Here is a 15,140-nt window from a genome sequence, read left to right as displayed (position 1 = left end):
ACTGAATTAAGTGTTCGACAATTAAAAATATCTTCACTTTAATGCAAAAATCATATTAAAATCCAATTTTACTACTGTGATTTAGGTTTCCCACTAAAGTCTATATACTCAGACATTTTAAAGGGATATACACCAGTGTATAGCAACATCTCTGACAGTAGAGTCATATTGTATCAGTTTAGATGGTCATATTGCTTAACCTTAGAATTATGAACTGTGTATATATTCAGTTTTGCTACCCCTGAGAGCATGGCAGTGCAAATTTCATTTCACTTTAGTACTATCATAAAAAATAAGGGTAAAAAGCTTCCAATGAGATATGCATTGTGAAATACAAATTATGCAGTGCATAGACATGTCAAATAAAGCCTCCAATTTCATACATTTATTCATGGTCAACATTGCTAGTGGCAATTTGTACTACGTATGCATGGAGATTAAAAATCATTTGCTTGATTAGTCGCACAATAATAAATAATGCAATCTGAACTATTATTAATACAGGTCCATTTGAGGTAAGGTTCAGGAAGGAATATCATTTGGCAGACAATATTACTGTCATACTGTATTTAGAATAAAATACATAAATATAAAAAAATAAAATCGTAAATCATTGCTCTCGTCAAAAAAACTGGGGAGCAGGAGTGCCTATCACATGTCAGTGCTTCATTAAGTAAATTTAATATGAGCATTATCTGCCATATGTTAAGCTGGTAAGTCTAAGATGAACTGGAAAAATAAAATATAGAATACCTGACGTCACAATCTGAACAATCTGAAAAATTCAAGTAATCTTTTCATCTGACTTACTAGCGAGAGGTGCCAATGAAGGAGGATGACAAAATAAGCACCTACATTTCTTCCATCACAACCAACAACCTCACAGAAATCAATGTGTAAATAAATCTAATTTCTCTCATTTGACTAGGATCACATTAGTGATTGTTTATGTAAATGTTAACCAACGAGAGGCAGTTATGTTTCCATTTGGTTTGAAGTGGGTGACACTGCTCTCCCCATTTCAAGTAAACAGTAGAAGGTTGTATCAGCGTGTTTGTGTTCATATATTTCAGTCAGTGGCCAATGTAGCTCTGAAGTGCTTCCAAGATGAACTGGAGGCTGCGCTTGTACAGAAATGAGTCCTTCTTCTCTGGCTTGCAGATGTTCAGATGATCTACATCCACCTCAATGAGCTCTCCGATGCCGAGATCTGTAACCGAACCAGAGCAGGCCCAAGTAGGAACAAGATTACAGACACATACTGTAGCTCTTAAGATTTATGCATTTTTTTCCTCATGCAATAGATTTAAGATATACATCGTAGATAGATGTGTTTCATTTCTCATGTGCATTAGTGTCACATACTTGCTGACTGTGTCGGTACCACCAGTATCTTGATCATGGGACCAATGTTTGTTGGCAGTGTTTCTGCAAAGCTCAGCACCTTGATTTCCTTTTCTTTGGCCATGTTCAGGAAGTTCTCATTCAGGTTACGTAGGGCTGGTGAGTCTTAAAACACATGGATGATTGATGAGTTGATATTGAACTATTTATATGCAACACAAACAGTCTTGGACCTCAGAATTCATTTTATTCACTTACCTTTACATAGTTCTCTGACTTCTATAGAGGGAAAGAGGAGATATCTGACATTTACTGAGTACTCTGCCATAAAGGTGCCACGGTGGGGAACACTGTAGAACATAATGCCCTTGGTGTTCTTTAACAGTCCATGCATATCTGGATCCTCTGAGGCATCCAGCAGCATTTTCTTCACAAGCAATCCTGATGGAGACGCCAAACAGAAGAGGATACAGATAGAAAGTAAGGGCAACGTTTTAAATTTAACACGTAAAATCACATGTAGGCATATGTGTGGAAGCCATTTTTTTCTCCTTTATGTTGCGTCAAAGGGAATTATGTAAAAATCTAACATGCTTGTGGAAGGAAAATTCTGACAAAATACCTCCCATACTGTGGGCTACCCAGACCACAGGCCTCTCTCCAACTCCTGCCAACTTTAACTTCTTCAGTAGCTCTCGACTTCTGTAGGCCAAAGATTTTCTGAGACAACGTAAAAAAATGAATCAACAGTTCAGTCATTAATAGTCATGATGATGACTAGTAATGATGGAAAAAGTGGGATAACGAACCATTTCATTTGACACTAAGAGTGGTATCTTAATTACCTTTAACTAGTCATGATTTTTGATAAATTGTCCACAAATATTAAGACCTCTCTAATAACAGAGAAAATATAATTTCCCCATACAATCTTTCATACTTGAACACCAGCTGACAAGTAGAAACTACAGATTCCTCACCTCTGATTCTCAGCGGGACACTTGGCCATCCAATCACTGAGGTGACTGTCATACTCCACTGACAATACTCTCAGATTTGGGCAATCAGCAGCCAACCATGACTGTCAATAAAAGAGGAAACAACAACAGTGAGAGATTACTGATCCATAGTTGTTCCAAAGATTTAATTTCATTGTAGGAGTTAAAACATGGAGGACAGTTTATGGTAATCCACAATAGTCCATAGTAATAATTGGAAGGATTAGGTGGATTTTTCACCTTTGGCCAGCATTCTGTGTAGTCGTCCACGCTTTCCGCCTCCTTCTCTTCCTCTGACGTAATACGGTCCTTCTGCCTCCAAGTCTTAAAAGCTGCTCCTAGAATCCCATGGATGAAGAGCACGTCTGCTTTGATTGGCTGGCTGGAAATTAACACATTGTGCAAAGAAAAGTATTGGTTTACATATAAAACAAACAAACAAATACAGTATTAAAAAAAAGATGTCATAATAAAATTAATTGTTCTCCTACTTGCCACGTGCTTGTGGGTGAAGGATATAGACGCCGTCTTGGTATTTCTCTTTCACTGCCTCCCTATCCAGGTTGGCCAGAGCACGGGCTGCATGAGACGCCTGCATGACATGAGGAGACTGCATCATCTCAGCCAGGACAGATACCCAGCCTGAAGATAGGTCAGAATAAATGAAAAAAATATTGTATCCATTATAAATCTTTTGTTTAGTTGTCAGTTAATACATCTAGGACGGAAAGAATTAAAAACAGAAAACAAGCACAAACTTACAAACAAGTGTGAACAAGTATGACTACTGTAAAGCATTTCTGGGTTGACCAACGGATGATAGCTGTGGTAACATAAGAAAAGCTGTTGACATATGAATGATTAAGTAACGGTGAATTTGTAATCTGTTGATGACATATGCACATGCAAAATTAGGCAGTAGATCTTGTTTTAATAATATCCTCGGCACACCCAGTCAAGATTACACATAACCACAACACTCTATAAAATAATCAGATGAGTTGCACACTTACCAGACTGGCCTATGGCCTGATGAACGCTCTCATTGAGTGCCAAATTTCCTATGATACGAACAATGTTCCTCTGAATCTTCAGGGAGTCTCTGCGAAGCTGATAAACCCTCTGGAGGAGCTGCAAGCCCCCGTTGGCAACTATGTGGTCACAGTGGCTCTGGACCTGCAGATGTGTTTCAGTAAGTTTAGAACATTTATTCATCTTACCAAGCAATTAAAATCAACCACAGTATCCACAGGACTTAGTCTCTGAGAGATAATGAGGTAATAGTTGTTTCTGTTCAGGAGACAATGTAATTCCAAAAACAGTGTTCATGTAACTAAAAAACTGTTCCATAAATACGCGAATGCTGACAAGAGTCTCTATAACCCTGAAACATAAGAATCCACTGAATTAACTGAACTAAAACAAAATGTGCTCTGTTGTGTTTAACTGATATGATGATCAGTTTAATAACCTTCCCCAAGACTAGATATTATTTAGTTGCATTGTGGCCATCATTACCTTTGAGTGCTGCACCAGTGCCTGTAAGCAGAAGGATTCCACCTTCTCAGAGGGAACAGAGGTGAGGCTCTGGGCATAAGGGAGCCCATTACCTCCAAAACACCACAGACCACCCTGCAACATAGGAGATCACATGTGTTAGTAAGATGATTTAAATTGGATTTGAATATTCAACCCTTTTTACCAAACGTAGAATTGTTCTCCTGACGTGCCCTGTTCAAGGTAGTCAATTTCCAAAAGACAATATGCAGAAGTGCATGTGTGAGTCCGTCTTTCTGTTTCAATTACCCTTTGTGCTGCTAGGGACTGGGTGCTCTCTCTGAGGGCCAGTGAGGTGAAGTACTGAACACATTTGTCCACCTCAGACTGAGGCAGAGACCCCAGCAGCTGCCTCAGTTCATCCTCTACTGACAATCCCTGCATAGAGGACACATTGTAGTTAATACCAACAAGACAAAGTATCAAAAATCTGATTTCTTGAGAAATCTCTTAAGATATACACAGCAATCCAAAAATGTGGAGCCAATTATGTTTAGTATAGAAACAAGGCCTGTGGTTAGCAAGTTAGAGAGATATGGAGCTATCTATGTAAAATACTTACATCCTCCAGGTCAGGCAGTGCAGGTGTGCGCAGGAAGAATCGAAGGTCTACCTGAGGAGTCCGGGCCAGGCCCACAGCTGTTCGCTGGTCTATAACCTGCGCTGCTGTCTGGTACTGGTAGTCTGGGTTATTGTAAAAGGTGTGAATTAGTCAGACCCAACTTCATTTTTTTATATACTGTAAACTTGACGTGATTTTCAAGATTTTTTTGTGTATTTTACCGTGCCAGTGGTGATTTTCTGCAAGTTCCTGTACAGCTTGTAGTCTGAGAGCTTTATTAGCTGACTGTGTCCTCTTTAGTAAGACCCATAATGCCACCTCATGTGGGTCTGCGTCGACATGGCTAAAGTGCTCTATGACATACAGAGAACAAACTAATCAACTGAACGTTTACACAACAAAGATGACAAAGGATGTTACAAATATTCCTAAAGGCACTTTCAAACTGTATCTACTGTGACTAACTACCAACTACCAGTATCTACAGTACCACTTTCACATTATTAAAACAGCTAGCAAGGTACAAACCTTGTTGTTTCAAACTTTGGGTCATCAATTTGGCAGCTTATAATTTTTAAGTCAAAAGTGAATGTATTAGAAGTCTTACTGGAATATAATCTTATGAGTGATTCATACAGAGTTATTATAAGGTGAAGAAACCAAACATCAGTCATGTGTATTACAGCCGATTGCACAATATACACATTAATGCCCAAACTATGTGACATTCAAAACAGGATGTGCATGTACAGAGCAGGTGTTTCCTTTGACCAAAAGCAACAGGGCAGTGGTTTTCTGAGAATAAATATTTGTACCACCCCTAACTCTATAAGCAGCAATTCATTTCTTCTAACCTCAAAAACATGAGGCACAGTGCTGTGCTTTCCCACTGTGCATGTTAAGTGTTACCTTACTAGTCCCATATTATGACAACTTTTGATCTCTTACCATCTAGTGATTGCAGAAAAAGCCTAGATGACATTTCCAGAAACCGCCTTGCTGCTTTATGAAGTTCCCTCCTTGCTTTAGTTGTGAGCCCTGAAAAAGACACACAGTGTGAAAAGAATTACTATAGTTACCTATGAACTCAGTGTCTCTAAAAACACGACCAAGATAACAGATCGTAAGTTTTATTTCAGTATAGGAAGGTAGGCGATCATTTCCATTACATAAGAGAGCCTTGACCAGTGGAAGTGAGATCTGTCAACAGACCGACCCAAATATGCAGGCAGGAAAGATAGTAGAGAGGGGAAGACATAAAAAACAGGAAGTAATGATAACAGACGTCACTGAGCACCTGGACATGACAAACTCTGAATAACTCAGAGCTCACACAAGAAATAAATAAAGCCACTCATTCAACTGGCCTGGGAAGTAAAAACAATACATAAAATAACATCTAAGCTAAAAAGAAATATTAAAATAACCATATTCTTTTCGTTTTGAAAGGGGGGAGAAAAAGGGTCACATGATAATTTCCCACTTTGGTTTAGGTGACATTCAATACCTGCAGTAAGGTTCTCCTTTTCATCAGAGGGAGTGGCTCTCAGATAGATGTAAGATTTGTACTTCTCCTGAAGAATTGCACGAGTGTCAATGGTCACAGCTTTGTCCAAGGCCTCCACTTCATAAGTGATAAAAAGACAGCCCCTGTAGAAAGGTAGGGTAATGGTTAATCCTGTGACGCAGACAAATTTGCAATAATCAAATTTGGCGATTGAAGTCAAGGATTAAAATCTGTAACTTACCCCAAGACAACTGCACCTGTTACTTTAGCAAACTTCTCTACATTTCAGAAGAAAATGAATCCATGTTAGATGAGAGTTTGAAGCTGTTCTCGCAGAAATATATAGGTTGAATCCATGTACGTTGAGTAATCGGGTGTGTAAGATGTGACATGTAGGACAAATATGTCTAATAACTTACTTAAATGTTTCCACTGAAGCACTTTCCTCACTCCAGGCGGCCCAGCTGTACTCAGCCTCCGACAGCGGATCAAACGTAGAGCTGCAGCAGACATCCTCTGCCTGCATACCCCCAGTATAATGGGCTAAATTAATCAGACCACCAAAGAGTACCACAACTTATTCAAACCTAAGCCAATCTCACACTGGAAACTAATAGAGTCAGATGGCTGGCCAAGGACACTTTTGCTAAAGCTAATTCGGTGTAAAGCACATATGTCACTGCTCAGCTACAGAGCTCTAATGACCAAACAAGCGACAGTGCGAACATTTAACAAACCTGTCCCTATAATGTAGGCTAAATACAGTCAACTAACTAATGTGAGGGCATCAAGTCATGCCTATGTCCTCTAGCTAACGTTAGCTAACTTAGCTGGAGTTAACGTTGAATAACTCAGCTAGTTGACAGCCACTTCACCCGTCAGTCAATGTAACGTTATCCCTAACATTCAGCTTGATGTGACATTAAAGTAAGTCTTGTGTCAAAGTGCTAACGTCAACTTAAACACAGTTAGACTGCAACAACGGGTCAAGCTAAATGAACCGTTAGCTAACACAAACTTACTTTAGCCTAGCGTTTCACTTCTAAAGCGTACAACCAGCGTACAAACTGTAAGAGATGCAGCTGACGGATTAAATTAACCTTTTTCGTTCGGGTTAATTTTCATTGTCGATAGTGACATTGCTCGTTTCTGCCGGCAAATAAGTTTTAAAAAGGACGAACGTTACCCTGATGATCACTGCAGCGCCCCGGTGTTCATAAACACAAGGGAAACATGTCTCACAAATAATACGTCATCGACCGCCACTAGGAAAAACTAGAAAGCAAAAGTTATTTATTTATTTTTTTAATAGTTAGCAACTAAAAATATACTTAACCTGTACTGTGTGTTATGCCTTATTAGAACTTAATATATATATATATATATATATATATGCAAAACTTACTGTGGCGTAGGCTGCAGGTTCCTCCATCAGAAAACAATGATCAGACTGGACATATAAATATAAAATGATATGTCTGCTTGAAGGGGGTGGACCAAATAATAGAGAACACCTGCACTCATACTATTATAATGATTATACTGTTTACAGAAATATATGTCGTACTCACTGGTTGAGATATGTGTTGTTGTTGTTGTTTGACATTACATCCTGTTCGGTATTTACTTTATAAGGTAGTTCCCTTATTGCCACCACCAGTGAACAGCGTCACAATGCAACATCATAAATCAATACCACAATCTCAAAATATGACTGACTTTTGACACAGTCGGCGACAGAGGAACTAAAGAAACTTCTCTAATGTAGTATTTATTTGGATGACTACTGTATTGGGTTGCAGTATTGTATGGTGTTCATGTTATTACGTCCATATCTTGTGTTGCCTTACACTAGATAAGGGCACTTCTTTGTTTGTGATAGAAAACACCCCAAAGACCACAACCTTTATAAGGAAAACTCAGTTGCTTTTGATTCTTGCTTTTATTGCATTAACTTATGTTAAAAGTTCAGCAAAGTACATTCAAATATAAAATACAAAAACTTCACAATGCCCACTTTGTTTTGTCTCTCTCTCTCTCTTACGCTCACACGTACTGAACATGCAAACACACACTAAATTACTTTGAATGCCACACACACCCACATTACCACAGCTCTATAAAAACATTTGAGGCAGCAGTTGAAACATCAAATGCACTTAAGGCTGTCTCCACAAGGTCTTGCAGTAATACGTCAAATGACACGTTTTTTTTTTTTATTTACCATAAAATATACACCAACACTCACCTTCGTTTGGGGTTCACACATACAATCAGTCTCTTTTTGCATAGTTATATTAGCAGCAGGGACAAATGAGAAGTATTGCTTTGCAGCATAAATGCCCAGTCACCTGTTTTTATTTAGGTTTTTTGCCTTGTCTTAATCAAACAAAGATTCTGTGCAAGCATACGTGAGTGTCAATCACCACTTAATACAGACTGCTAATAATGGAGTAATTTGTTTGTAAGCAGCCATTGCCACATTTAAAAAAATATTTTGCGTCAGTATTGAATGATGAAAGGCAAGTATGCTTATGTCAACACCAGATATATATTAACAAACCAAAAACATACAAAACTGGTTGTTGTTTCAGGGTCTTACTTTGTTGAGCAGGGAACACACTTGACCTTTACATCGGCGTTTGCTCCGCCCAGCTCTACCTAGTCTTACAAATCAATACAGATTTAGTCCAACATCATTTGTAAATCCGTTTACAACTCTGAGTTTATTTAGTTCGAGTCAGCCTGGTGCTCTGACTCCTCTCAGGTGCATGTTTCCTGATAAGCTCTAATAATGCTCTCATAAGCTGGAGGTGGGGTCTGTGTAGCATGGAAACCCCTCAGGCCACTGTTCCCCCAAAATGACTCTGGTCTGGGTGGGGTGGCAGCCGGCTGGGCTGCTGTTTGAGCCGATCCAGTCGACGTGTTCAGAGTCGGTGTACGAGGCAGCGTGGTTTGGCTCCCCTCCTCTGCCTCCCTCGCGATTTGGCTGCACTGGAGGAGAGGGTGGAAGGTAGAGGCCCTGAAGCTGGATTTGTGGCCCAGTGGGTCATAGTGATCTGGGGAGGAAGTCTGGCGGTGAAAGCTGAAAGCAGCACTGACCAAACTGTTGTTGCTGCGCCTGTCGTAGCTGCTGTTGCGGTTAAAGCCTGGACGGTTGCGGGAAGACAGACGTGATTGGCGAGGAGGGCGGCGAGTGATTCTGGCTGAGCCTGCTTTGCGTCTGGACATCCAGGTCAAGAGCACGTAAACAAGTGCCCCTAAGACCAGGCCCACCCCGATGGACACACAGAAAGCTATGATAAGAGGGACTGTGAAGAGAGAAACAAAAAGGATACTTTATGAACTGTGCTTCAATGTATTTTTGATGGATCCTTTTTAAACCGCCTCCATATTCTTGGCTTCTATCTAATTCTTCCTTCCAATTAACTTATTTACTCTTCAGGTTCACTTTGAGGGACGATAGTTTTAAAACATTTATGTACATGCAATACATCCAAATGCACTTTCTCCTCAATAACTTTTTGTATTAATGTCTTTTTTATCATCCCCTAGGAATGGAAAGAATTTTAATTAGAATCTATGACCTTACGAAGATTACAGAAGCCATCTGTTTGCAACAAATGGAAGATTGCCAACAGTGTCTTGCAAGATGGTGCCCCTTGACAACATAATAAAGGCTTTCCTCTTTCATGTTTACAAGAGCAAGTTTTCATGAAGACAACAAACTGATTGCATTTCAATCCCACAAAAAAGCATTGGCTTTTTGCTCATTGCTTCTTTGCCTTAGAAGCTGTATTGCCAACATAAGCGTGCTTGGGAGGAGACAGAATGCAGCGGCTACGACAAATCCCGCTGGACTGCTGCCAGGGAAAACAAATCAATTTCCTTTCAATACAGTTAAGCGTTAAAAAGACTGACCCTACTTTGCTACCAGCCCATATTTCCACAGCAGTTTTTTTTCCTTCTCTAACTTTGGGAAACGTGACACTGCTGGTCAAAAGTCATCTGGAAATGACATTTGGGAAAACTGAGGAAGGAAAAAAAACTAGGAAAACATGTCTGTACATTATAAATTTTGAGTGAGTGTTTTTAAAATTCACAAAAGTTTCCTATGAATATTTTAATTTGTTGGAGCAGGTTATCTTCAGATGGAATCAGGACCACATATTGTAACTATTCCAGAGGCGATTAAAGCTTGAATTCCTGGGAGAACAAACAGTGCCTATCAGAGACCACATGAAAAGAACCAGCGCAAAGAGAAGGGAAGATAGAAACAACTCACCAGCGTCAAAAGACTGAAGTATTTCCAGAAAGAGATTTGTGTTGTTCTCAGCCATGACTTTGTCTTTTCTGTCAGAGGAGAAGAAGACAGACTGATTGCCAGTTCAATCTGTCTTTCCCCGTCTCTTCTATTCCCTTGTCCTCTTCTTCTGTCAATACTTGCCTGTCTCTCTTTTCTCCTGATGGGGTTTCCTCACTTTCTGCTTCCCCCTTTCCTGTTCTCTCACTTTCTCCCTCTGCCGTCCCTTGCTCACTTTTTCTGTCAGTATGTCTGTCTCCCTCAGAGGGAGACTCAGCCCAGAGGCACACAGGACCGACTGGCGGCTAACTCTGGCAGTCGTCTTGTTTATGGAAGCGGAAAACTACACTGTCACATTTCCTGCTTTTCTGCTTGAAATTAGCAACAGGAGTGGCTTATCTATCCAGGACAGAGATCCTGGTGGTGGGGAGACGGGGTGTTGCTATAATCACTTCCTCCTTCATCATTTCCTTCAGGTTGATTAATGTGAAACAGTGTCACCCCCAGCGCTGTGAGACTTCTGTTTTTACCATAGGAAAGTTCACCACACTCACCAGAAGTTTTGTTCCTTTCCGAGATGATAAATATTTCAATCTCTCATATTTTATCCTTCCACCACAGATACCACAGATGACAGTTTTGCCATAAGTTGCACCAGCAGTTACAGACTTGGGTCTGAAATGTGTGTTGAAGGCAAAACCACAGCAGGAATTGATGGTGGCAATGCTGTAAGTGTTTTTAATTTGCAGTTGTAATGTTGCAAAAGAAATTATTCCACTCTGGTGCATTTTAAAATGGATTGTGAGTCTTTGTTAGTAAGCTCAGTCTTTCCACAGTGTCTGCCAGGTCAACGTAGCGTGCATTGGTCGTCTGGTCCTTTCTCAGTTTGGAGAGATCCAGTAAAAACACTGTAGTTTGATAAGCAGCACAGCTAATGTTTCAATGCACAAACTTTTCTTTTTTTGCCCATGAGAAATCAGGACACAGTGAATAAGAAATTAAGCTCTTCATGTTACTCGTTCTTGATCCCACACTCAGCATTGTTTTTAATCTAGCCCAAGCCAAATTTGCAAGGTCATCAATACAGTCAAAAGGAAGGATACGGGTAGTCATATTGGTATGCGTTTAATGTGGACCAGCCCATTTGCTCCATCAGTTTTGGATTATGGAACTACTACCAGAGTGAAACCTTAAATCCAACCTCAGCATTAATCAAGTAAACCTATTAATCCTGTCAAGTAAGATGAAAAAGTATAAGATAGATTTTTAGACACAATCTTTGAGTGTATTATACTAAGAAGTAGACAACCTTCAGCCATCCTGGCAAAGAGAGAGAGGGAGAGAGAGAGAGAGAGAAAATAGCCCGAACAAAGCTTGAACTTCCTTTAATTGTTGTCTCTGCTCTAAAACCTGTTCAGAATCAACAACAAACACTCATAACACTTTATAGGCCATAGTGTGTGAGGCTATTGTGTTCTTAAATAGAGTGATTGGAGTGTAATTCTAGGCCATTCTGAGATTTATGGCTTAAGTTAATGGCTTTGTCAAAATGTCATTGTGCACAGTGTTGGGAAACTACAGTGTGCAGACGTTAAATGCCTCCTCCAAGAAAGTATTAAGGCACATAAAAATGATCTTATGTGTGTCTGACATGGTTTTTGCAGAAAAAAAGTTTAATTATCACAATTGAATCCTTAAAATGGCACCTACTCATTCTTGTTGAAAATTCCACAATATGTAAATATATAAATATCTTTTCACAAGTTTAACTATTGGACACAAGATGCCTCCTGCTTTACTGTTAAGTTCATTCTCAGTGTATGTGCACTGGAGGCTTCCACATCACGCTTGTCTATGCTGAATATTGGACCAGAATTGGCTTCCAAACTATTTGTGATGAAACAAATCATGCTTGCAGGAGGCCTCTTACAATCGGATTTTCAATGAGGACAGAGAAAATGTACATGTGTTTTTCTATTCCCTCCTTGACCAGTAGATGGAGTAAGACTCCAGCATAACTTCACACCACGTCATCATGCCTCTGAGAGCAAGTCCACCCCCAACCTGTCCATTAAAACATGCAGACTAGCCTGTTTCACATAGTCAGAATAAAAATAAAAAACCCAACCAACTGCAGCCTTTGTTTTTCTACAGAAATATGTTGGAGCTAAGGTCAAATCTCATATTTAACATGCAAACTGTTCTTCTTAATTATCAATGCAGTGAGGTTGCAGAGCTACACATACAGATCATTATATTGCATATATACACAACATCATCCTCCGGATATTTTTAGCAGAAAACTCATCTCACGGTTTTGATCGATGAGGATTGGTCTGCCATGATACAAAGCAGTGATCCCATGTATCGTTTTGCTAGATTTGCAAAAACTTGTTCACCCCTAGAAGACAATGGAAAGGGGTCTTCTTGATGTCTTATAACCTTGATATGCATTGGGCTACAAATATCAGTAGAACTTATTTAACATAATTTGTAACTAAACATTTTTTGCTCCATTCATTTAAAAAAAAAAAAAGAGTCAGCCCTGTTCAAATGGCTTCCTGAACAGATAATTTTGCAGTACATAAAATAGAGTTGCAGAACAGCATTTCTCTCTTTGGCATTATGTTGATTTTGACATGCAGGTGGACAACAAACTTTCTAATGAGATTTTAGAAAACTGCTGACTGTGTATGAAAGAGATTACCACACTGGCGGTCTCGCTCCCAGCTCTCTGCCTGTGCAGTGATTAGATAAGAAAACGAATCTTAACGGGGAAGGGGTTGGCTACTATAGGAAGATTTCCTATTGACCCCCGTGCTTTGTCTCTGCTCTCTGCTCCCCTCTGCTGCAGCACTCTCTGTTCTCTCTTTTGCTGAATCTGTTTGGACCTGAGGGGCTCTGGACGGTAGAGGTCACCCCAAGCTGAGCTGCATAAAAATGTTGGAATCAGCAGTCCTTCCCTGCTGCAGAGGAGCCAGCCAATCCAACTGAATCCTACAACGTATCACACTGGCAAGTCAAACAGCGCATTCTGACAATGTATGATTTATTCATGTACATTTATTTGGAGGAAGTACTGATTTAGTTGATACTGAGTGTGTTTAGGTTAAACTACCAAGGTTATTGACTGGCCCCTGACTTTGCTATTACAATTGCTATTGATCAGGTATGTAATTGTGATGGATTATATTTATTTTTACCCGTATAACATATATTTTTTTTGACAATAGGGAGAAACTTGGGTAAATAATTTATTTGCTGTTTAAGCACAGTTGCCTGCTTTTGGGAATGAGAGTGTGTCATGTTTAGCAATTCATAAAATCTAAATAATCACCCCTCCCACCACATCATTTTGGTGAAAAGTGTTTTTTCCCCCAGTAAACATCATGTTTACTCAGTCACTGTAGTCAAACCGGTTCACAGCAGAGCTTCAAAATAGAGCCTAGACAATACAGAGATGTAGAAATCTGGATTCCTAAATAGATTGTTGAGAGCTGTTCTGTTGTCTTGTTGATACACACCCACAAAACCACCCTCATTCAGTCGCTCCCAATGCCACAAGCTTATTAACATAAAGCCATTCCATAAATTAATCTCTGAAGCAGATTGCACACCACTGTCATCACAACAGATTGACACAACAAGCACTGCATCTGCGAATTTACTCTAATTTGTATACAAAAAATGAGCATCGGCTCTTCGATACATTCATCATTTCTCAGCTCTTTAAATCTTTTGTGCCCTCTCTTCTATCTCTTACTTTATTGAATGAGGCTTCGGCCAGAGCAGTGTAGCTCCCCTTTCAGCTCTTCTAAGAGCTCTCCTGAGATGATGATGAAAGGACTTGTCTAATGGGATTACACATCGCGATAAGTGCTCAGAGCCTAGTGGTTCATCGCACCTCCCTCCTGCATTTCAAAGAGCGGCATTGATCTGCTGTGCAGTCACATATCTTGGACATAGAGTTTTGGAGAGATGTTTTATTGACAGGGGAGTGATTGTTTACTCGCCTTCCTGATTGTCTCCTTAGCCTCAAAATTAGCTTTTGCCGTTTTATTTTAAAGGAAAAATCACTCTAAGTAAGTCTTCATATAAATTTTGCATTATTTTTGTAGAGAAGTTGTCTGGTTTTTGATTTGTGAATTGGAACAACTCCCCCTTTGACACAAGCAGCAGTAGGGCAGACTGAAATGATGATGTCATGAGATAAATCATGGGACTGCTCAATAAGCAGTGAATAATGGAGCAACTGATGAAAGAAAAGGTAAAAAGTGCATCTCAGAGGTGCCCAGTAAGCATTTACATTAATCCATCCAGATATAAGGATGCTTGCTTTTTCTACATACACACAGGTAAAAAGAAACGTGCTGTTGCCATCATAGGCGAGGTTTGCTGCAGCTAATTCGTTTCTCTCCTCTTTCATCGTGTCCCTCTGTCCCTTTCTCACTTGCTGAAACACTCACAAACATAACACACACACACACACACACACACACACACACACACACACACACACACACACACTCTTACACACATCTCTTAACATTGGAACCAGGAGGCATGAGAAGATAACCTGGCACGCTATTGGTCCTGACGTCTCAATGAGAAGGAAGAACCATCCCTTTTGATTGGACAGCAGGTGGCAGTGCATGCAGACCAGGAAGCTGTGCTGTCTGCAGAAGTAAAAGGCTCAGGCGAGGCGAGCATACACATACACTATACACATACAGTATGCACTTACATCATCATTATCGGGGGAGGAGCTTCACAGGAGTGTGAGGATTGCAGACTGCCACTGCAACAGGGATGACTTGGAAAGAGAGACACAGCAATATGGACACGCTTCAGTCCTAACAGCCTGCAGTG

General features: G+C 40.0%; 2 protein-coding genes and 1 long non-coding RNA gene across 6 annotated transcripts; 1 reads left to right on the top strand and 2 right to left on the bottom strand.

Annotated features, from left to right (window-relative positions):
- Positions 1–363: 363 nt before the first annotated feature.
- Positions 364–7,208, bottom strand: serac1 (serine active site containing 1). 4 transcript variants are annotated; one of them, XM_084376643.1, is made up of 17 exons: positions 7,155–7,208; positions 6,388–6,488; positions 6,210–6,246; positions 5,969–6,111; positions 5,410–5,499; positions 4,683–4,814; positions 4,462–4,583; positions 4,149–4,277; positions 3,861–3,974; positions 3,356–3,518; positions 2,834–2,984; positions 2,583–2,724; positions 2,325–2,425; positions 1,967–2,064; positions 1,603–1,785; positions 1,366–1,509; positions 364–1,210 (listed from the first exon to the last, which is right to left on the bottom strand). In XM_084376643.1, the coding sequence occupies exons 2-17, from the start codon at positions 6,479–6,481 to the stop codon at positions 1,074–1,076; spliced, it is 1,980 nt and encodes a 659-aa protein (XP_084232769.1). In that variant the 5' UTR covers positions 6,482–6,488; positions 7,155–7,208; the 3' UTR covers positions 364–1,073. The 4 variants fall into 4 exon arrangements, with proteins under 4 accessions (XP_084232769.1, XP_084232771.1, XP_084232770.1 ...); XM_084376645.1 differs by having other exon boundaries at positions 6,388–6,511; positions 7,155–7,162; XM_084376644.1 differs by lacking the exon at positions 7,155–7,208 and adding an exon at positions 6,991–7,132 and having other exon boundaries at positions 6,388–6,511.
- Positions 1,735–13,201, top strand: LOC311271140. The gene is made up of 4 exons (XR_014624359.1): positions 1,735–1,824; positions 2,905–2,994; positions 3,438–3,534; positions 13,126–13,201. It is a non-coding gene; the product is annotated as an uncharacterized lncRNA (long non-coding RNA).
- Positions 7,906–10,623, bottom strand: myct1a (myc target 1a). The gene is made up of 2 exons (XM_084376655.1): positions 10,254–10,623; positions 7,906–9,279 (listed from the first exon to the last, which is right to left on the bottom strand). The coding sequence occupies exons 1-2, from the start codon at positions 10,306–10,308 to the stop codon at positions 8,732–8,734; spliced, it is 603 nt and encodes a 200-aa protein (XP_084232781.1). The 5' UTR covers positions 10,309–10,623; the 3' UTR covers positions 7,906–8,731.
- Positions 13,202–15,140: the final 1,939 nt, after the last annotated feature.

The sequence above is a fragment of the Pagrus pagrus genome (genome assembly GCF_965226575.1).
Source record: "Pagrus pagrus genome assembly, chromosome: 16".
Taxonomy (NCBI): domain Eukaryota; kingdom Metazoa; phylum Chordata; class Actinopteri; order Spariformes; family Sparidae; genus Pagrus; species Pagrus pagrus.
The sequence above is the reverse complement of the archived record's forward strand: the minus strand, read 5'-3'. Positions and strand labels throughout refer to the sequence as shown.

Bases quoted from the DNA above. Each gene is read 5' to 3' on its own strand.
- myct1a (XM_084376655.1), bottom strand. From the start codon at position 10,308: ATGGCTGAGAACAACACAAATCTCTTTCTGGAAATACTTCAGTCTTTT. The intron at 9,280-10,253 runs GTGAGTTGTTTC...CTCTCTTCACAG, and splicing joins ACTTCAGTCTTTTGACGCTG to TCCCTCTTATCATAGCTTTC.
- serac1 (XM_084376643.1), bottom strand. From the start codon at position 6,481: ATGTCTGCTGCAGCTCTACGTTTGATCCGCTGTCGGAGGCTGAGTACA. The intron at 2,426-2,582 runs GTGAAAAATCCA...TTTTATTGACAG, and splicing joins ACACAGAATGCTGGCCAAAG to TCATGGTTGGCTGCTGATTG. The intron at 1,510-1,602 runs GTAAGTGAATAA...ATGTGTTTTAAG, and splicing joins AGTCAGAGAACTATGTAAAG to ACTCACCAGCCCTACGTAAC.